We start from the raw sequence: 21,992 nt of genomic DNA on the forward strand, positions 1-21,992 counted from the left end.
ATGACCAAGTAAAGCCCAAGACTAAACTTATATTAGTAATTTACTTCAGAAAACAATGAACTGAAAGGCTTACCTAATGGCACAGATAAACTTCTAACAGTTGTTTTTATACATGGCCAATATCTGCTAAGCCTATGAGGCCCCAAGAAGACTTCAATATCCATAAACTTAAGGAAAGCATTTTTTATGCTTGTCAAAGAGTTTTCACATTCATTATTTCACTTGCACAATTTCCAACATAATGTGAAAACATAACCACACAAAAAGCATTCAGCAAATGATCACCTCGAAAAAGTAAAAAAATAAAAATATACTTGACATAGCTGCTAGTTGGAATTTTGGAAGAATTGGGGGTACATGCGACACACAATTCTATCAGCCCCAAATGGTGTTTATCCTTCTGAACTCCATGCTAGGCATTAGTAAAAACAAACATGATAAAACATATCAACTTGCTCTACTGGAAAATGGACCCTGAGGCTTACTATTGAAGACACACTATGCTTTCACCTACCTGGAACACTGGAAAACACCAGAGTCCAGAGGCTTCAGTTGAAGAGGAGGAGTTCTGCTTTCTTCTTCAACGGATGGAGGCGGGTGAGGGCTATCAATTTCCTCATATCCAATTGTCTTGTTATTAAATCCAGCCATATCCTGAACTGTAGGGATCTTCGGTAGATTAGTGAATACCTAGCAAAGAAAGAAATGATTCATAAAAATCTCAATTTCAAACCAAGTACCAAAGATGAGTCAATCCTTCTGATGCTGGGAAAAAACACTTGACCAAATAAAAAGAACCTGTTTTGTATACAAAACAAACAGTGCGCGGTAAGGTACACTAGAACACTGAACCCAGGCAAGTTCATTTAACGACCTTATCACATGGAGACCAACAGATCTCCCCCAACTTGCTTATTGGCTCCTAGAGTTATCCCACCCACAACATAGGCCCAGGCACCCTAATCACCATCTTATTCTCTCTTGTGACCCAGTTTGAGGCTGGGTTTTCAGTCCTCTAAGATATCTGATGAGGGTAGGAGTAGAGGGAAAAAGCCTTGCAGCAAGAATGTCTGTGCCGTCTTTGGAGAAATGCATGCAAGAGACTAACATATATTCATAGTACACACACAGACATGCACCTGGGGTCTTGTGGGAGAGACAGCTTATGAAGATAGTATGAATGATTAAAATGAAGGAATACAAAGGGAAGGTAAACTGAATGAGGACAGAGCCATCCCAGAAAATCTCTCAATCTCTAGATTAGACTATTAAACCAAGACATTAGAATATGAAGCCTGCTTATTCATATGCCTGGTCTTGGCAGCATATCAAAAGAAGAACTACTATTAAATTGCCTCTATCCTCACCAGTGCGACCTACCCTGATAAAGTAGGCGGAAGGTGAATCTAACATGCAACTAGTGGGTCTCTCTGGGAAAGAGGGTCAAGAGAAAAATCATGCAGAAAGACAAGGTTGGGTCAGGAAGATATATGGGTGCTATGGCGGCTGTCAGGAAAGGAGTGTCCCTGAAAGGACGGCCAACCTTACTGCACCCTTCAGCGTCCGGAGCTGGGCAACCATGTCCGAGAGACAGTGCTCCTGAAAATTCAAAACAGCAGAGTCTTTATAAAGCCAGCCAGCCTGAAAGCAAGGATGAGGGAGGGGCACAAAGAACCACCCCTTCTTCCTAAGAGGAAGGAGGAAGGAATCACCCCTGAATCCTGGCATCCTAAGAAAGGAGACTGGGAAAAACCAGACACTCAACAGGAGCAGCCTGTATGAGGATGGAACACAATTCTGAATATTCTGTGTCACTGAATGTGTCATTCACACTGTCCAGAATCAGCACTGACTCCAAGTCTAGGAAATAAACGTTGGTTCTTTGAGTTTCCCTGAAAGTTATTTAATGATCTGAGCATAGGACCTCAGTAACAGTAGATCAAAGTCAAACCAAAAAAAGCTCCGATGAAAAAAAGATCACCCGAAGAAATGGTTCATTCTTCCTATGCAGCTTTCAAGATTGCTGCTGCTTCCTTCAACCTATGTCCACTGTTGGGGAAAATTTTGAGTGAGTAAAGGAAGGGATGGTCTGTTTCTCACCTGGTGGTTCTCATTTTCCATAGGCACCTTCTTCTCAACAGTCTGATCTCTAGAAGATAAAACTGTTATTTAGTTCACTCCTGAAATTTCTCAGTTTGAAATGGATTACCGATCATAGATTTAGATTATAGTGTCCCTTCAAAATTAGAAATACTATCAGCTCCATTGAGTAACTAAGGTTCCTTCCTGAACCATGCTACTGAAGAGAGATTTAGAATGCCCCACCAAATAAAAAGGGACTAAAGACTAATTGGGGTTAAAAAAAAAAAAAGACAAAAACCACGTACTGTGGTGGCTTGCGTGTTGTGATGCTGGAAGCTATGTCACCGGTATTTCAAATACCAGCAGGATCACTCATGGTGGACAGGTTTCAGCAGAGCTTCCAGACTAAGACAGACTAGAAGAAAGGCCTGGCAATCTACTTCAAAAAATTAGCCAATGAAAACCTTATGGATCAATGGATCACAACAGAACACTGTCCGAGACTCGCTTGCTTTGGACACGTCATCAGGAAGGATCAATCGCTGGAGGAGGACATCATGTTTGGTGAAGTAGAGGGCCAGTGAGGGCGAGGGAGACCCTCGGTGAGATGGACTGGCACAATAGCCTCAACGATGGACTCGATCATGCCGGCAACTGTGAGGATGACGCAGGACCGCACAGCGTTTCGTTCTGTTGTACATAAGGTTGCCATGAGTTGGAGTCGACTCGACGGCAGCTATCTATCTATCTATGTAAATACTAGTTGAGACATTCAGAAGATGGTAAGAAAAAAATAAAGAATTGGAATAGCAGAGATGTGAGGAGGGAAATCATTAAGAACTAAAATCATCATCATCATCATCATCTGTCTTCTCACAAGTCCCCCATCCTATTAGGAAGGCTCAGGCTTCCCTACTCTATGATATAGAACACCATCTTCAGGAATACTCAACTGTTTCTTAGCTTTGCTCAAGTACAGGTCTTCATCAATGAGTTCTTGTTCCTCTGGAACAGAGCATCTCCTGCAGCAGAGAGAAGAAATCATCTGTTTGAAACAGAATATGCCCCTTTACCTTTACTTTCTTTACACACAGACGAGGCAGGTTAACAATTCTCTCATGTTATCGAGTTCAGATACCACCCACATCACAACACCTGCGTGCAGGCTAGCATGTAGCACCTCTTTATTTCAAAGAATAACATCATATAATTATTTTGGTGTATATATATATCACCTTTCTCCCAAGATTTTCCAAAGTATTTGACAGCTACAAAATTCATATTATGGTAGACAGAAAAAAAGCATAATCTCTATTTTTACACAGTAAAGTTGAGGTGTAAGAGAGACTTGCTTGAGGTTCCACACCAAGGGAATATTGCTGAGACTACAACCCAGGTCTTTTGTCTCTCATCTACTAAGAAATTAATTCCCAAGACACAGTCTAGAAGCATGAAGATCCCTAAGAGTAGGTAATGATTTCCTGAAGAAGAAAAATCAGAAGCTATGATAAATGGAGGGCACCAAGAAGGGACTAGAAGATTATACTGTCAAAAGAACAGAGACTAGGAAAGAAGAGGAAAAGAAAGATCCTACAAATGAATCAATCAACACTTGATCTATGTAAAGCATGAGGAAGAAAATTTTAGGAGTAAAAACGAAAAGTACTAGAAAACTTACTCAATGGCCAAAAGTAATCTTAGAAGCAAATACAAAGTAATAAGAGTTTTATTATTACTAACCTATGTCATACCTATTTTATAAGGGGGCAAAGTGGCCTGGAAGGCTACATCTCCCCGACTAAGTGTAAACTGACAGAGGAGATACAGCATTCAAAAATGAGACTTCTAGGCACTCAGTCCCATATTCTAATCACACTATCCCATTTACGCTCCGTGGGGAGGCGTTTAGGCACATCTAGAAACTATGGAAGAATGCTTACACATTACAGATCTAGACTTCATTTATTTAATTTCCTCCATTTTCAGACTTTTATTTCTAAAAAAACATACTCCATTTTAGTACCTATCCTGCAAAAAAAGTTTTTAAGAAAGTCACAGCTGAATTGACACAAATTGACTCTTTATTATGAACCTATGTAACCACTAAGTCAACTGAATAAGTATTTGTTAAATTAAAGTTTGCAATTCAATAGATACGCCAAGCACTACATTAGATGTTAGATGCTGCAAGGGGCAGAGTAAAAAAAACAACATTCAATGTACAACAGGTACTATAACAGAGATTCAAGTATAATAGGCATAGGAAGAAAATCATTGACTCAACCTGGAATGTAAGGCCCTTGCTCTCAAAATGTGTAAAATCTCTTGAAGGGCCAAAGCACAGACATACAAAAAACATCCAAAACCGTACGTGAAAAAAACGTCAAGAAGGAGATAACAGGAAATCCAAGAGGAAGATCACTAAACTACTGTCAACAGGAAAAGGGTTGCAAAGAAGACTTAAGCTCCCAAGATGGACGTGATTTGGATAGGCAGTTGGAATACCCCAACATAAGCAAAAGGAACGACACTATCAAAAAGTCATGGAGGAGTAAATAAGCACGGCACATGTGGGAACTGTGAAACCATAGGCCTGGCTAAAGCGCAGGGTTTGTGTTAAGGTACAGTGGAAAATAAGGCTGGATAAGTAGGGTAGAATCGGTTGTCACTGGTGCTTAAATGTCAGGGTGAAGAGTGTGGACTTGAGAGGAAAAGTATTTTAGAATACAGAGACAAATTAGAGGTTATCTCAGGAATAATATAGAGTCTTAGAACTTTACCTGTATTTTGGATGGGAATTATAGTAACAAAACCATCTTGCAGGTAATGTAGATGGATCAACCTTGCCAGGAAGCTTCCTCCATTTAAGACACTCATCACATTGTACCCACGTCTGGTCGGGAATCTTCCTGAATGGGGAAAAGTAAAAGGGTGACTGTGTATATCCTAGCTCTGAGCTTTAGCTTACATTAGAAAGACATACCCTAAAAGCGAAAAACATAATTTTATATATGAAATGTGTTAGAATCGTTACAGTCTACCTGTTGCCATCGAGTTGGTTTGATCCCGACTCTTAGTGACCCGACAGGACAGAGTAGAACTGCCCCACAGGGTTTCCCAGGAGTGGTTGGTGAATTTGAACTTCCAGCTTTTTGGTTAGCAGCCCACAGATCTTAACTACTGCGCCACCAAGACTCCTGTTATAGTCTAGTTGCCTAAAATGTATATATTTTGTACTTCACAGACAATGATAGAACTATACCAGATATGGATATGAAAAATTACATGGTGAGCTACCATTACTTATGAAAGTCATAATATTATCCAGAATCTCTTGCTTTAAGTAAACAACAGAATAATTTTAACTCTAAAATGTACTAAATAGAAAACAAATTTTATATATATGATAATATTTCCAAGGATTAAAACCCAGAGAATCCTTGTTTGCTTCCATCCAATCCCACGACAGGTTTAAAATCCATTTATGAGGGTCAATGAAGTATTGTCGTCAAAACATCTCCCCCAGTTCCTGCAAAGACTGACTAATCCTTTTTTTTTCCATTCAAAAAAGCTTTTGTCTAATCACTCTAAGGTATAAGTGACTGTGTTATGCTAGGGGAGAGGGACAGGGAAGTAAGAGTTTTACGAGTAGAACCCTGGAAGTGTTTTATCTTCATAATTTAACAAAAATTGTTGGTCTGGAGCCAGCATTTCTAGTTATAAAATTTAATCAAATTTCTATTAATTTCTTAGATTAACTTTGGCAATATCAATCTAATAAAACTTTGATCGGTGTATTAAAAACCCACTGCTCTCGAGACGCTTCTGACTCATAGCTACTCCAATCTAAATTTTATTACATTGATATTGCCAAAGTTAATCTAAAAAATTAATAGAAATTTGATTAAATTTTATAATTAGAAATGCTGGCTCTAGACCAACAACTGGATTAAATTATGAAGATAAAACACGTCCAGAGTTCTACTCTTAAAATTCATGGCTCCCTCCCCCTCCCCCAGCACAACACAGTCACCTACACCTTAGAAGGATTTTGTTTCCTTGTGAAAGGAGGTGGCCCATATACAACAGGAGTAGTCAGTACTTAAGGTATAAAAGGTAAACTGGAGTAGAAAGGGAGAAAACTGGAGAAAGGACAAAGAAAGAAGGTAGAGGGGGTACCTCAGGCCAATTTAACTAACATGTAATTAAGCCTAGGGGGGTTTTGCGTATTTTACATTTATATTGGTCTTATAGTGACCTATATAGTATAGGGTCGCTATGAGTTGGAATCAACTCAACGGCACTGGGTTTTTGGTATAGTAGACCTTTTAATAGAGTGGCGTAGTTCTCTTATCTTAGTTTGATATTTTTCTATCTTTTTAAATAGCGTTTTCTTTTTAGTTATAAAAGTAATATAAGCTCATTAGAGAGAAACCAGAAAATACAGAAAGACATAAACATCAAAGTTTTAACTCATAATTCTACCGCTCAAAAAAAAATGTCCTCCTCTTTTTTTAAAACTCAGTTTTAACAAAGAAAGCTTGTACACATTTTTGGATATATAGCTTTCCATTTCCCAGCTCCAGGCTGCTCCAGCTTTGAAACCTCTAAGGTCAGGCCTGACCTCTGGTGTCTGTATATTTTCATATGGCCTCTGTTTCAGTTAGAGCCAGAGCCAGCCAAAACACAGATGCAGTACAACTATTTCAGCAGTAATGGGAGAGGAGAGGAAAGGTCCTATTAGCTTTGGTTCTACAGAGGCATTTGCACAGAAGACTCTCTTGCTACTATTACTCTCTGGGGGATAAGTTTATTTAGAGGCAGCAACTCCCTGCTCTGAGTTACATGCCAACCATGGTAGATCCTTCCATCCAGGCAGATAAGAGAGGCTTTTAAGCTTACACTTGCCTTGTGTAGGTAGTTGAGAAGACTGTACCATATTCCCTTCACTGCATCCCGCCAGAAGAGCAAATCAGTTAAGAACTTAGGGTTGGGGGCCCAACTGCTAATATTTGAAACTTGGCTCTACCACTTAATACTTGTTAACCTTGGGCACATTACTTACGCTCTCAGTGTTTCAGACTCTACATCTGTAAAGTAATAATATCTGTCTATCTCACAGGGTCGTTGTGGTGATTAAATACATTATTACAGGAAAGAACTTAGAACAGTGCCTGGCATGGAAGTAAGCACTCAATAGATAATAGACTGTACTCAATAGTGAGTAAGTATTCAATAAATAATAGATCACACTAAAAAAATATTTGTTGAATAAGTGCTCAATAAATAATAGCTATTACAATTCTGCCATCAGAAAGGTTGTATACATACACACACACCAGCAGCATATGGTTTCACTGCATTAATGGCGGCTAATTTGAAACGAAAAATAATGGCATCTCATCTTGATTTCATTTATTTGAAAACCAAGGAGACTGGAAATGAGCTGAGATCTTTACAATAAGATGGCCATATACTTACAGGAGTCATTTAACTTGCATTTGGAACAAAATTTCATATGATGCATTTGTCTGATTCCCATTAAAAAAAACAAAACAAAACATGTGCTTAGCCCCAAACATACTTTGAACCTTATAATCTTTGTCTTGATGGTGGCGTAACTGTGTATGTATTGTTACTCATCCTGTGCTCTCTGTTATGCTCCTTCCCTGGCCTACTGAGGCATTTCGTCCTGACCCATAGTTCTGTGTGTCTTGGATTCAATAAATTCTACCTTTTCTCTGATATGCTGGATTCTAGTTCTACTGTCAAATACCTTGGTGCAGTTCTAACAATGTGTACCAGAAATAAAGAAGGGAAAGTTTGCTAACATTTCTGAACACCTACTATATGTCAGCCACCGTGGTAAGAATTTTCTGTCACCTCATTTAATACACTCAAGAGGTGAAGCAACTTACTGTCGTGGAATGAACTGTCCCCCGATCCCCCAAAATAATATGTTAAAGTCCTCATTTCCAGTACCTGTGAATGTGACCTTATTTGGAAATAGCATATTTACAGTTTTAATTAGTTAACACGAAGCCATACTGGAGTACGGCAGGCCCTAATTCAATATGACCGATGTCCTTATAAGAAAGAAAGACACACAGAAACAGGGAGGCACACGGAGGGAAGACAAAGGCAGAGATTGGAGTTATGCTGCCACAATCCAAGGAAAATCTGGGGTTATGAGAAGTTGAAAGAGACAAGGAGAGATCTTCCCCTAGTGGCTTTGGAGAGAGCATGACCCTGCTGACGCCCCAAATTTGGACTTGCAGCCTCCAGAACTAATACAATAAATTTCTGTTGTTTTTAGCCACCTATTTTGCGAAACTTTGTTACAGCAACCCTAAGACTCCAATACACTTACTTACCCAAGCTCACGCCAACTATTAAGAAGCAGATCCAGATTTTCAACTCAAGAGTGTCTGATTTAAACGCCCATCACCTTCCACTACATCACACTGACTGTAGGAGAGACTGGCAGTTCTAAACTTGTCATATTTATGACCCAAACCCCACAAGTTTTAAACCACAATGAAGAGGTTTAGAGAATAATGCAATTACTACCTGTGATTTCCTATTTTCAGTTCGTTAAACCTCCTGATGTGAAAAGCACCATCTTATCCTAGTTCCTTCGATTTCCTCTATGAATGTGACATCTAATGCTTTCCTAGTCTATATTTATTACTCACGGTCTTGACCTGGCTATGGCTGAGCATTCAAAATTATCTTGAGATGTCTTTTCCTTCCAATAAGCATTAAGCTTCTGAGCAAGGGCATTTATTGTCAACCTGAAAGAAAAAGCAAAAAGAATAAGCATGTCAAGGTTCAGTGCTTGTAAAACAAATTTGGGATTTTTGAGAGGCTCCCATTTAATAGAAGCTGACAATTCAGAATATTCAGCATACTTCTGAACATCTGCCCTTTCAGAAACTAAGATGGGAATCCACTGTCTTTGCAAATTGCATGTCAAAATGACCAAGTTGTAATGTTGAATAATGACTTTGGTTGAAAAAGTAAAATGGCCACGAGAAGCTGAAACAGAGGCAAGAAAGGATCATTCCACAGAAGCTTCAGAAAGAGCATGGCCCTGCCACACCCTGAATTCAGACATCTAGCCTCCGGAACAGCCCAGGAAACCCTAATGCAGCAGCTCTACTCTGCCCTATAGGGTCAACTATGAGTCGAGATCGACTTGATGACACACAATAGCCTTCACCACCGTGAGAGAATGAACTTCTGTTGTTTTAAGCCACCCACTTTGTGGAACTTTGTTACAACAGCCCTAGTAAGCTAATACACTTATTCTCCCACAACCTACCAATGTGCCTTCCATCAAGTCACAAATAAAGAGCTATTCCATTTCCTCTTTAAAAACCAACCTTTGATGGAAAATAGATTGGTAGTTGCCAGGGGCTGGGGGGAGGAAGAAATGGGGAGCAACTGCTAAAGGACATTTAGTTTGTTTTCAGAGTGATGAAAATGTTCTGGAAATTAGATAATAGCGATGGTTGCACAACTTTGTGAATACACTAAAGACCACTGAATTGTATACTTTAAAATGGTATATTTTATGGTATGTGCATTTTATCTCAAATCAATCTCTGTTCTCATGTATTTTTTTAAGTCAGGTTTATTGAGGTAAAACTTATATACAGTAAAATTTACCCCTTTTAGTATACAGGTCTATCAGTTTTGAAAAATGCATACAATAATGTTTTCTTAGGCTGGGTTCTCTAGAGAAGCAAAACCAATAAAGCGTAGAAATATATAGAGAGATTTATATCAAGGAACTGGCTCATGCGGTTGTAGAGACTGGAATGTCCCAAGTCTGTGGATCAGGATAGAGGCTTCTCCCGATTACGTAGCCACACGGGGCGGCAAACCCAATATTGGCAGGTCTTAGAGCAGGGCTCTTGCTGTGAGGCTGTGAAGATCGATAAATCCCCAAACTGGCAGGCAAGACCACAGGTAAGCTGCTAGCTCAACTCCCAAGAACCGGAGGTCAGACGAACAGGAGCCAGCTGCAGGATCCAGAGTAAGTTAAAGCCCCCGAGCCTTGCCAGAATGTCCACTTATATTCAATGCAGGCCACACGCCAAAGGAAACTACCTTCCAACTGTCTGGCTACTCACTGCAGATCCCATCATGGAAATAACCACATTATATCAAATCTCATCATGGAAGTGATCATAATATCATATGACTACCAAACCACTGAGAATCACGGCCCAGCCAAGTTGACACATGACCTTAACCATCATACACGTAATCACCACCTCAGTAAAAACACTGTTCTCATGTATTATGAAACCCATTTCTTCTCAGGTTTGTGGACATTTTCCCCACAGTTAACCCTTCTCTCCCCCCACGTGTCCGTCAGTTTGACATACTGTGGGGGTTTGTGTGTTGCTGTGATGCTGGAAGCTATGCCACCAGTATTCAGATACCAGCAGGGTCACCCATGGAGGACAGGTTTCAGCTGAGATTCCAGACTAAGACAGACTAGGAAGAAGGACCCCGCAGTCTACTCCTGAAAAGCATCAGCCAGTGAAAACCTTATGAACAGCAGTGGAACATTGTCTGATATAGTGCTGGAAGATGAGCCCCCCAGGCAATGACATCAAGGACATCATACATGAAGAAAGCAAGAGGTCATTGAAAAGACAGGAAAAAAGGAAAGGACCAAGAATGGATGTCAGAGGAGACTCTGAAACTTTCTCATGAATGTGAAGCAGCTAAAGCAAAAGGAAGAAATGATGAAGTAGAAGAACTGAACAGAAGATTTCAAAGACAAAGTAAAGTATTATAATGACATGTGCAAAGAGCTGGAGATAGAAAACCAAAAGGGAAGAACATGCTCAGTGTTTCTCAAGCTGAAAGAACTGAAGAAAAAATTCAAGCCTTGAGTTGCAATAGTGGAGGATTCCATGGGGAAAGTATTAAATGATGCAGGAAGCATCAAAAGAAGATGGAAGGAATACACAGAGTCATTATACCAAAAAGAATTAGTCAATGTTCAACCATTTCAAGAGGTAGCATATGATCAGGAACTGATGGTACTGAAGGAAGAAGTTCAAGCTCTTCTGAAGGCACTGGTGGAAAACAAGACTCCAGGAATTGACGAAATATCAATGGAGATGTTTCAACAAACGGATGCAGCGTTGGAGGTGCTCACTCATCTATGCCAAGAAATATGGAAGACTTCCTGGCCAATTGCCTGGAAGGGATCCATATTTATGCCTCTTCCCAAGAAAAGTGATCCAACCGAATGTGGAAATTATAGAAATTATAATATCACACGCAGGCAAAATTTTGCTGAAGATCATTGAAAAGTGGCTGCAGCACTATAACAACAGGGAACTGCCAGAAATTCAGGCCAGATTCACAAGAGGACATGGAACCAGGGATATCGCTGCTGATGTCAGATGGATCCTGGCAGAAAGCAGAGACTACCAGAAGGATGTCTATCTGTGTTTTATTGACTATGCAAAGGCATTCGACTGTGTGGATCATAACAAGTTATGCATAACATTGGGAAGAATGGGAATTCCAGAACACTTAATTGTGCTCATGAGGAACCTGTACATAAATCAAGAGGCAGTTGTTTGGACGGAACAAGGAGATACTGATTGGTTTCAAGTCAGGAAAGGAGTGCGTCAGGGTTGTATTCTTTCACCATACCTATTTAATCTGTATGCTGAACAAATAACACGAGAAGCTGGACTATATGAAGAAGAACAGGGCACGAGGATTGGAGGAAGACTCATTAACAACCTGCGTTATGCAGATGATACAACCTTGCTTGCTGAAAGTGAAAAGGACTTGAAGCACTTACTAATGAAGATCAAAGACCACAGCCTTCAGCGTGGATTGCACCTCCACATAAAGAAAACAAAAATCTTCACAACTGGACCAATGTGAAACATCAAGATAAACAGAGAAAAGATTGAAATTGTCAAGGATTTCATTTTACTTGGATCCACAATCAACACCTATGGAAGCAGCAGTCAAGAAATCAAAAGACGCACTGCATTGGGCAAATCTGCTGTAAAGGACCTCTTTAAAGTGTAGAAAAGCAAAGATGTCACCCTGAAGACTAAGGTGCGCCTGACCCAAGCCATGGTGTTTTCAATTGCATGTTATGCATGTGAAAGCTGGACAATGAATAAGGAAGCCCGAAGAAGAACTGACGCCTTTGAATTGTGGTATTGGCAAAGAATATTGAATATGAATATACCACAGACTGCCAAAAGAACAAAAAAATGTGTCTTGGAAGAAGTACAACTAGAATGCTCCTTAGAAGCAAGGATGGGGAGACTGCATCTCACATACTTCGGACATGTTTGTCAGGAAGGATCAGTCCCCTGAGGAGGACATCATGCTTGGCAAAGTACAGGGTCAGCAGAAAAGAGGAAGATCCTCAATGAAGTGGATTGACACAGTTGCTCCAACAATGAGCTCAAACATAACAACAATTTTAAGGATGGTGCAGGACCGGGCAGTGTTTCATTCTATTGTGCATAGGATCGCTATGGGTCGGAACCTACTCAATGGCACCTAACAACAACATCCCTTCTCTCTGGCATCTCAACTTTCTTCTTTTCTACATGTTTCTTTCCTTCTGCTTTCAAAACACGTGTACTGCATCCCTGTCCTAATAAACAACATCACAAAAACCTTGGCTTGACTCTGCTGTTCTATTACTCTCCTTCCTTTTACTCCCCCAAGTCCTGGTATATGTGGTCTATACCCACTACCTCCTCTTTCTTCTGTCTTATCTCCTACAATCTAGCTTCCACCAATGCCTCTCCACAACTGTCCCAACTTCATTATTCTATCAATGATCTTGCCGTTATCCTAGTCTACTAAATTTGAAACGTGAAAGTAATCTTTGATCCGACCCTCTCCTTAATCTCCCTGATCCCTTTTATCAATATGTGATTGAATTCTACTGATTCTTCTTTCATAGTATCTGTCATATACTTCCTTTTTCACAGCTACTCTTATTTCAGATCTTCACCTCACACCTACATTATCTCCAAAAGCCTTCAATCCTTCCTCCAACCCATCCTGTACCCTATTTCCAGAATTATCAAATGATGTAATTTATGTAAAACACCTTCTAAACCATAAAGTGGCATACAAATACAATATTCTATTATTAATATTCTTAAGATACAGTTTTTTCAAGTCACTCACTATTCAAGAATATACAATGAATTCTCATGGTCTAATGAATCAACCACTCTGCTCAAAGTCTCCTAAGACAGAAATTCCCAAACTGTCATGGTTCATGGCACTCTTCATGTCTCAAATTTTTCATGATGTCCCTAGGTAATATGTAAAAAAAAAAAATAAGTGGTTAGGCCCAGACAACTTAATAAGTATTTATATTCTAAAACTTAGTATCTGTTTGAAAAAATAATACACACAAGTAGAAAGAAAAATATTTCTATTTTATTCCTGTTGTTGTTGTTATTAGGTGCTGTTGCGTCAGTTCCAACTCACAGCGAACCTATGTACAACAAAATGAAATGCTGCCCAGTCCTGCACCATCCTCACAATTGTTGCTATGTTTGAATCCATTGTTGCACCCACTGTGTCAATCCATCTCATTGAGGGTCTTCCTCTCTTTCAGTGACCCTCTGCTTTACCAAGCATGATGTCCTCCAGAGACTGGTCCCTCCTGATAGCATGTGCAAAGTATGTGAGACTAAGTCTTGTCATCCTTGCTTCTAAGGAGCATTCTGGTTGTACTTCTTCCAAGACAGATTTGTTTGTTCTTCTGGCAGTCTGTGCTATATTCAATATTCTTCTCTAACACCACCATAATTCTAAGGCATCAATTCTTCTTAGGTCTTCCTTATTCATTGCTCAGCTTTCACATGCATATGAGGTGACTAAAAATACCAGGGCTTGGGTCAGGTACACCTTAGTCCTCAAAGCGACATCTTTGCTTTTTAACACTTTAAAGAGGTCTTTTGCAGCACATCTGTCCAATGTAATACATCATTTGATTTCCTGACTGCTGCTTCCATGGGCGTTGATTGTGGATCCAAGTAAAATGAAATCCTTGACAACTTCGGTATCTTCTCTGTTTACTACGATGTTGCTTATTTGTCCTTTAAATTATACAGCAAGGTGGTATTAAGGATGTAGATTGAATTAACGTTGCAGATTGAATTAAGGTTACCAAGGAGCTGACCTTAAAGTAGGGAGATTTCCTGGATTATCCAATAAAATCACAAAGGCCTTTAAAAGTAGAAGATGGAGGCAGAAGAGTCAGAGTCAAAGAAGGAGATGCGACCAACAATAAAGCAAGAACACTGGAGTGTGTAATATAAGGACTCAACCTGCTGTTGCTGATTTTGATGAAGGATAGGGTCCATGGGTCAAAGAATGCAAACAGCTTCAAGAACCTGGAAAGGCAAGGAAACAGATTCTCCCCTAAAGCCTCCAGAAAGAAATGCAGCCCTGCTGACACCTTGATTTTAGCCTACTAAGACCCACAGCAGACTTCTAACCTACAGAACAGTAAAATACTAAATTTGGATTGCTTTAAGGCACTAAGTTTGTGGTAATTTGTAATGAAAGCAATAGAAAACTAACAAAGAGGCTGAGTTATCTATTCCCCTCAAAAATTTAAAATACCCTGTGGCTCCTCTTTGAGTTCACTATGAGCATCTTGGCACAGTTGGGAACCATGACTCTAGGACAGGGGTCGGCAAACTACAGCTGGTGGGCCAAATCCAGCCCACTGCCTGATTTTGTAAACAAAATTTTACTAGATACAGCCATGCTCATTCCTTTATATATCTATGACTGCTTTCAGACTACAGCATAGCTGAGTAGTTGTGACCAAGACAGTATGGTCTGCAAGACTAAAATATTTACTATCTGGCCCTTTACAGAAAAAAATTTGTCAAACCCTACCCTAGGATATGGCTTTACTTCCCTATCCATCTAACTTTATTTTCCTTCACTCCAGTGACATCCCCTTAGCTACATTCCCCATATGCTTATTGTTCTGAGTTCCTGTTACCACCTTAGCTCATGCTACAATTCCATCTTAAAATTCCCTTTCCTTCCTTTTCTAAATCTCCTATCTTTTAAGGTACATCTTAAGTCATACCTTCTGCTTAAATCCTTCCCAAACTATTCTATCAGGGCATTCTTCCTACACTACAGCACTTAGGTTTTGATAGACCAAACAACTATTTTATTGCTCTCTAAATTGTTACATGTAAGTGACAGCCTGTCCTTAAAAACAGACTGTAAGCTCCTTAAGGACAGCAACCATATCTTGAATGTCTCAGGAAAATTCCACAAAGCCCAGCCATTGTTCTATGCACCAATGGGGTGCTCAGGTAATGTGTTGATAGCATTTCTTAACCTGAAATTCAATCTGAAATGTTTTAAGTTTGAGCCCTGATAGCTGAAGCTGTAATCTGATCTCCACAACTGTTAAAAGCGATATTACAGATGATATATTTGTAGCCATTCCAATAGTATGATGGCTGGTATCTCTTTTGGCATTTATGGTTTTGAAATTTATAATATTCTTAGGATAAATTTGTGAAAACAACAACCTTCTCTAATCCCTCTCTCAAATTTTTATTTCTTTCAAAAAACTTATTTTGTTGTGGTTGTTGAGAACATACACAGCAAAACATACACCAATTCAACACTTTCTACATTTATAATTCAGTGACACTGATTACATTCTTCGAGTTGTGCAACCATTCCCTCGCCCTCCTTTTCCGAGTTGGTCGTCCCTGTCAGGGTTGAACTGTGATCCCCCAAAATATGGGCTGTAAATCCTAACTCTATGCCTGTGCTTATAATCCCGTTGCGGAATTGTCTTTGTTACGTTAATGGGGCAGGATTCACATAAGGTATGTCTCAGGTCAATCTCTTTAGAGATATAAAAAAGATTAAATAAGCAAGCAAGCAAGCAGAGATGGGAGAAGACTGATGCCAAGCCAGATGGAGATCTCCAAAGAACCAGCAAACAAGCTGAAGAGACAAGGACCTTCCTTCAGAGCCGACAGACAGAGAAAGCCTTCCCCCTAGAGCCAGGGCCCTGAATTCGGATGTCTAGTCTCCTAAAGGAAACCCTGGTGGCGTACTGGATAAGTGCTACGGCTGCTAACCAAAGGGTCAGCAGTTCAAATCCACCAGGCGCTCCTTGGAAACTCTACGGGGCAGTACTACTCTGGTCTGTAAGGTCGTTATGAGTTGGAATCGACTTGATGGCACTAGGTTTTGGTTTTGGTTTAGTCTCCTAAACTGTGAGAAAATAAATTCCTGTTTATTAAAGCCATTCATTTGTGGTATTTGTTATAGCAGCACTAGATAACTAAGATACTCCCCCAGTTAACATGAACTTACTACTCCCTAAGGTTCCCATCTAATCTTTCAAGTTGCTGTTGTCATTTTGATCCCAATATAGTTCTTAGACGAGCATAATGCACACACACAAAAAAAAACCCATTGCCATCGAGTCAATTCTGACTCATAGCAACCCTACAGGACAGAGTAGAACTGCCCCATAGAGCTTCCATGGAATGCCTAGTGGATTCGAACTGCCGACCTTTTGATTAGCAGCCATAGCTCTTAACCACTACGCCACCAGGGTGTCCTATAATGCACAAGGCAGACATATTTTACTAGTTTAGCTAAACTACTGTTTGGTTTTACGAAGACTTCAGGGCATATTTTTGGTTTAAGGTTTCAAGATTATTTCAGGGCAATAGTTTCAGCAGTTCATCCAGCATCCATGGCTCCAGGAAGTCTGGAATCCATGAGAATTTGAAATTCTGTGCTACATTTTTCCCCTATTGATCTTGAGTCTTCTGTAGAATCTTTGATCAAAATGTTCAGTAATGGTAGCTGGGCACCATCCAGTTCTTCTGGTCTCAAGGCAAAGGAGGCAGTTGTTCATGGAGGCAATTGGCCGTACATTTCATATCCTCCCTTCTATTTCTGACTTTCCTGCTTCCTCTGTTGCTCCAGACAAATACAGACCAAGTGTTGTGCTTTGGGATGGCCACTTGCAAGCTCTGAAGACCCCAGGCACTACACAATGAACTAGGAGGTAGAGCAGAAGCACTGTAACTTTATTACTCCAATTAACCATATGTCTCACGAAACTATGACCCTAAACCTCCAAACCAAGGAACAAAATCTCATGAGGTTTCTGGTTGTACATGAGCAATCTCAGCAGCTACTCTTTTTTGTGTATGTGCGCACATTGTTGTTGTTGTAAATATACCTATCACACAATTTTTGCCAGTTCCATTTTTTACAGGTGTACAACTTATTGACATCGATTACAATAATCGGCTGTGCAATCCTATCTTTAATCAACATGAATTCTCTTATATTTTGACTGAACACATTTTCATTTTATATAAGGTAAATTGAGTAAAAAGGATAATGATGCCAGAAATGGGATAAGAGTTCTTCAACAAATTTATTACCCTTAAAAGACTTCACGTAGACGACAGTATACTATTTTCCTGTTTCTAATAAAATGTGTAGCAAGTATTAAGGTACTTAAGCCAGAAATCCTACATGTTTAACTGAATAAATCTACTGGCTGTGGGATATCTCTATTTGGATGTCATACAATCACCTCAAACTCATCATACGATAAAACTAGTTATCATAAGCAAACAGTTCAACATTTTTTAAAATCTAAACGGTAGCCTTTTTTTTTTTTTGGAGGAGTGGCAAAGATGATGTACAAAGACATTAATTTCTAAAACCTAAGAGCTGAATTTCACAAATCCTTACCACTGAGTTAATCATTAGAAATTCCTATTCCTTTCACTCAAGAGCAACAGCATGACTTGGCTCTGAAACATTTGTGAAATTGATGTCACTCCTAAATCACTCTTAGGCATTAAGTCCTGACCAAAGATAACCATTATGAGCCAGACTTGTATTTAAAAGACAATTTCATATAAACTGAGGGCAGGTAGATACCATAACCACTGAGTAGCCCAAGGGACTAAGAATCAATTGCTCCGCATTAACTTGGGATTCCCATCCAAACAGCTGGCTCTTTCACAAGTATTAAGCCTAAAACTCTTCTGAGTCTCAATAAATTAAGGTGTAACATTCAACTAACTTTATTACAGTTTTGATGGAAAAATAAGAGAAAATAGATTTGAGTAGTTATTTTTTCCCCATTCCAAGGAAAATGACACCAAATATGTCTTTATTTCTCATGCCTTCTTTCTCTATACTCCCAGGACACACCTTGCCCTTTCTTGCCCTTGCATATACTTCCCTTTGCTTAAAATGTTCTTCCCCTATTTGTCCACCAAGCAAACTTCTACTTTTCCTTCAAGTTTAAGCTCAAATGTAATCTGCTTTGTGAAACTTCCCCTGACTTCCTTAAGCACTTCTACAGGTTCTTCCCACTCAACATACATCCCCCATTAAAACAATTACTTTATACATATTTAAGTCTTTTATATATGTATCTCATTCCATGTGTTCACAGGAGACAAGGATTCCTAACTTTTCATCCTTATGTCCCTAAACCAAAAACCAAACCAAACTCACTGTTGTCGAATCGATTTTGACTCACAGCAACCTTATAGGTCAGAGTAGAAGCCCCATAGGGTTTTAAGACTGTGATCTTTACAGAAACAGACTACCGTATCATTCTCCTGCAGAGCAGCTGGTGAGTTCAAACCGCTGACCTTTTGATTAGCAGCCAAACACTTAACCACTGGGCCAGCAGGGTTCCCCTTATGTACCTAAAACCAAAAAAACCAAACCCGTTGCCGCCGAGTGAATTCTGACTCATAGTGAGCCTATGGGGCAGAGCAGAACGGCCCCACAGGGTTTCCAAGGAGCAGCTGGTGGCTCCAAACTGCCTGCTGACCTTTTGGTTAGCAGCCAAGCTCTTATAAGGGGCTGTACGCGTTGGAATCCACTCACCAACAATGGGTTTTTAATGGGTTTACCTTAGTACCTGGCAAATAGGAAGTATTTCATAATACTTCATAAAAAAAAAGAAATAAATATCTACTCCTCCCCGAAAAGTTTTTAAAACACACTGTTCTATTCTGGCTTTAACAACTGTTTTCTTTGCCTTCTAAAAATATCCCCACTGGCTCAGCCTCAATGCCAAGCTCCTTTCTAAATTCTTACCTGTTTGTCTACCCTATTAAATTCTAGAGGCTTTCCATGAAAGCACACATCTTTCATACTGCACCAATACTTTCCTCTAAATCTGTTCACTGACTCCAAGACACTTTTTAAAATAAGCTTCAAACTGCTACTTTTTTCTCAATGTACTCAACAACTTGAGATCCACTTATCTTTTATTATTAAAATCAATTCTGAGGTTCTTTGTTTCACTAGAAATATTTTATGAGATGAATCCTATGCTCTTTTCCTTCCATGGTTTCCAAGGGTTTATCTCAACTGGGTTCCATATGTCACGTATCAGTAAGCCTTAATTTAAAAATAAAATCATTTTATCTCTAATCTAGGAAAATATATTTGAAGGAATTCTCAGTTAACTTATCTGGCTGGTTTTAGAGACCATTTCCCCCTAAAAGTTAGAGAATGGATTCATATCTGAAGAAATTATCAGAAACACATCAGGTTGGGTGTAACTCACCGGTACTCCTTTGTATACTCAAAGTCTTGTTTGTTGTAGGCAGGTTTTAAGAAGTTGCATTCAATGACTCCAATTACTCCCACACCTTCTCCATGAGTTGGCTTAGATGAAAAATAATAATTTCAACACTTGCGTTACTATTGACTATCTGAAGGCGTTTTCTTTTGATTCCAAACAATAACAGAAAGGTTACATGATATTCATGGGCAAAGAAAGGCCATCAAGATCTAGCTAAACACACAGAATGTACTAGACTGCAAGTATTACACTGTACTGGAACCTCTGGCAAATTTTAGGGCAGAGGTTTTCAAACTATGATCCATAGATCCCTAGGATCCTTCAAGGATTAACATCCATCTTTACTTTACCTACACTACACCTCTACTTTCATCTCTTTTACATTCTAGGATTGTTGTAAGATTTTATTTGAACAAAGAGTTACACTGGTAAAAAATCAAGTTTATAAACTATTGTTCTAGGGAACTGAAACCAAAGTTCAACTGAAAAAAATTTTAAAGGATGTATGTGATGATCACACTCCATTAAAATATACAATTTTTCATATATATGCAGACCACCAAACCACTATTTAAGAGTCAGGCTTTCAGTGATTATTAATTACAAGTTGATGCAAAAGGTTTGTGGGCCTAAAATCATTTCTTATTCTTTAATGGGAAGGAAATGAGTCAAGGAGTTGTATAAAGATGATATAACAAGGAAAAGCAAGCTAGGCTGAACACTAGCTATCTTAGGTCTCATATAACTCAGTCCTACTATGTAACACAAAGCAATTTATCATTCTTTGTGCTTTAGCAATCTTTTCTGTAAAATAAGAATGAACGGGATACTTGTAAAAATTACTGCTTTAAATTATCACTAAAAAATTAAAGATGATAGTAACATTTGTATAGTGATTTTCAGTTTCTAGCATATTTTCACATAAATTGTTCAATTTAAACCTCTCAACCCTGTAACACGTGAGGTAGGCAAAGCAAATTACTATTGTTGTTTCTCTTTTACAAATAAGAAAATTGTGTCTCAAAAAATTAAATGATTTATGCAAGGCCACACAGTTTACAAAAGGAAAAATCAGGACCCAAATCCTAGTCTTCAACCACAAACTTTTATGCTGTTTCTACTATGCCTTATTGCTCCACCCTAAAATGGAAAGAGCTACCTTGAACACCAATAAACTGATACACATGGTAAGGTTGCTGGTGCTGTAATTCTACCTCTTATTAACAGTTACCTAGAAATGTATTCAGTAAAGTTCCTGGGTTGATTAACATTTATGAAAAATGAGAGGCAGAAAAAGGTTTTCAACACAAGATGGCTCCCTGGTAACACAGAATTCCAGATCAGATTTCACAACCATCCTAAGACGCGAGTAAAAGCTATTAAGGAGTCTATCCCCTTTTCGAATTTTAAATTCTCTTCCTACTCTCCTCAGCCCTCTATGACAAAGAAACATTAACCACTCACCTTCACCTGGCATCCCACCTTCTCAAAGGACTTTATGAGTCGGTTGTTATGATACATCATTACTCCAAACTGGTTATTATTCTTGCAAGAGAACCCAAAAGTGATTCTCACCTGCTTATTCTGAGAAGAAAATTATTAAGGAGGCAAACAAATACCAGGGGCTTTAGAAGACAAAATTTTGCTCTATATTATAGCAAAAGGCATTAAACACCACTGGATGTAAATTGGTAACAACCTTTCTGGAGGGCAATTTAAACTCTGTAGCAATAGCTTTAAACGTGTTCCTAAACTTTGATCAAATAATTCTCTTTTTAGAATCTATCCTACAGAAACAACCAAGGGAAGCACACAAAATTTATGAGTTATAGAAGTTTATCAATTATAGTTATAATGGTAGGAAAATATAAATAATTTAAATGTTCACCAATAAGGGAATGATTAAATCAATGTCAGTACGTCCACATGATGGTCTAGGATGCAGCCCTCACAAATTATGTTCTTCGAACATGGTTCCAAACATTAGGAAACGTTCCGAGCGTAAAAAGCCACGTACGTTATCTACAAACACATACATGTGAATATATACACGGTAAAAACCGAGAAGAGGTACGCCAAAATATCATCACTGATTAAAAAATACATAGTCACAAAGCATTTCTTAACCCTTGCTAGGAATTCAATTTGCCGCTAGGTGTCACAGGTTCTGGTAAGAGCTGTAAATGCGACAACACAAATCCACACAATTATAAGCAATAAGGTAAGTCTTGCTAATGATACA

General features: G+C 39.0%; 1 protein-coding gene across 3 annotated transcripts in view; it reads right to left on the reverse strand.

The window, feature by feature from the left end:
• The window catches only part of MORC4 (MORC family CW-type zinc finger 4), a 56,721-nt gene that overhangs the window by 16,118 nt on the left and 18,611 nt on the right, over nt 1-21,992 (reverse strand). For 2 of the 3 annotated variants that reach the window (XM_064278658.1, XM_003414815.4), the window contains exons 8-14: nt 21,215-21,334; nt 19,733-19,833; nt 8,778-8,876; nt 4,863-4,991; nt 3,036-3,104; nt 2,101-2,149; nt 515-690 (exon numbers count right to left, since the gene is read on the reverse strand). In XM_064278658.1, the coding sequence (XP_064134728.1) occupies nt 515-690; nt 2,101-2,149; nt 3,036-3,104; nt 4,863-4,991; nt 8,778-8,876; nt 19,733-19,833; nt 21,215-21,334 (743 nt within the window). The remainder of the gene's footprint in view (nt 1-514; nt 691-2,100; nt 2,150-3,035; nt 3,105-4,862; nt 4,992-8,777; nt 8,877-19,732; nt 19,834-21,214; nt 21,335-21,992) is intronic. The other variant, XM_010594700.3, reaches the window with a different exon arrangement.

Source organism: Loxodonta africana, chromosome X, assembly GCF_030014295.1.
Source record: "Loxodonta africana isolate mLoxAfr1 chromosome X, mLoxAfr1.hap2, whole genome shotgun sequence".
In the NCBI taxonomy this organism is placed as follows: domain Eukaryota; kingdom Metazoa; phylum Chordata; class Mammalia; order Proboscidea; family Elephantidae; genus Loxodonta; species Loxodonta africana.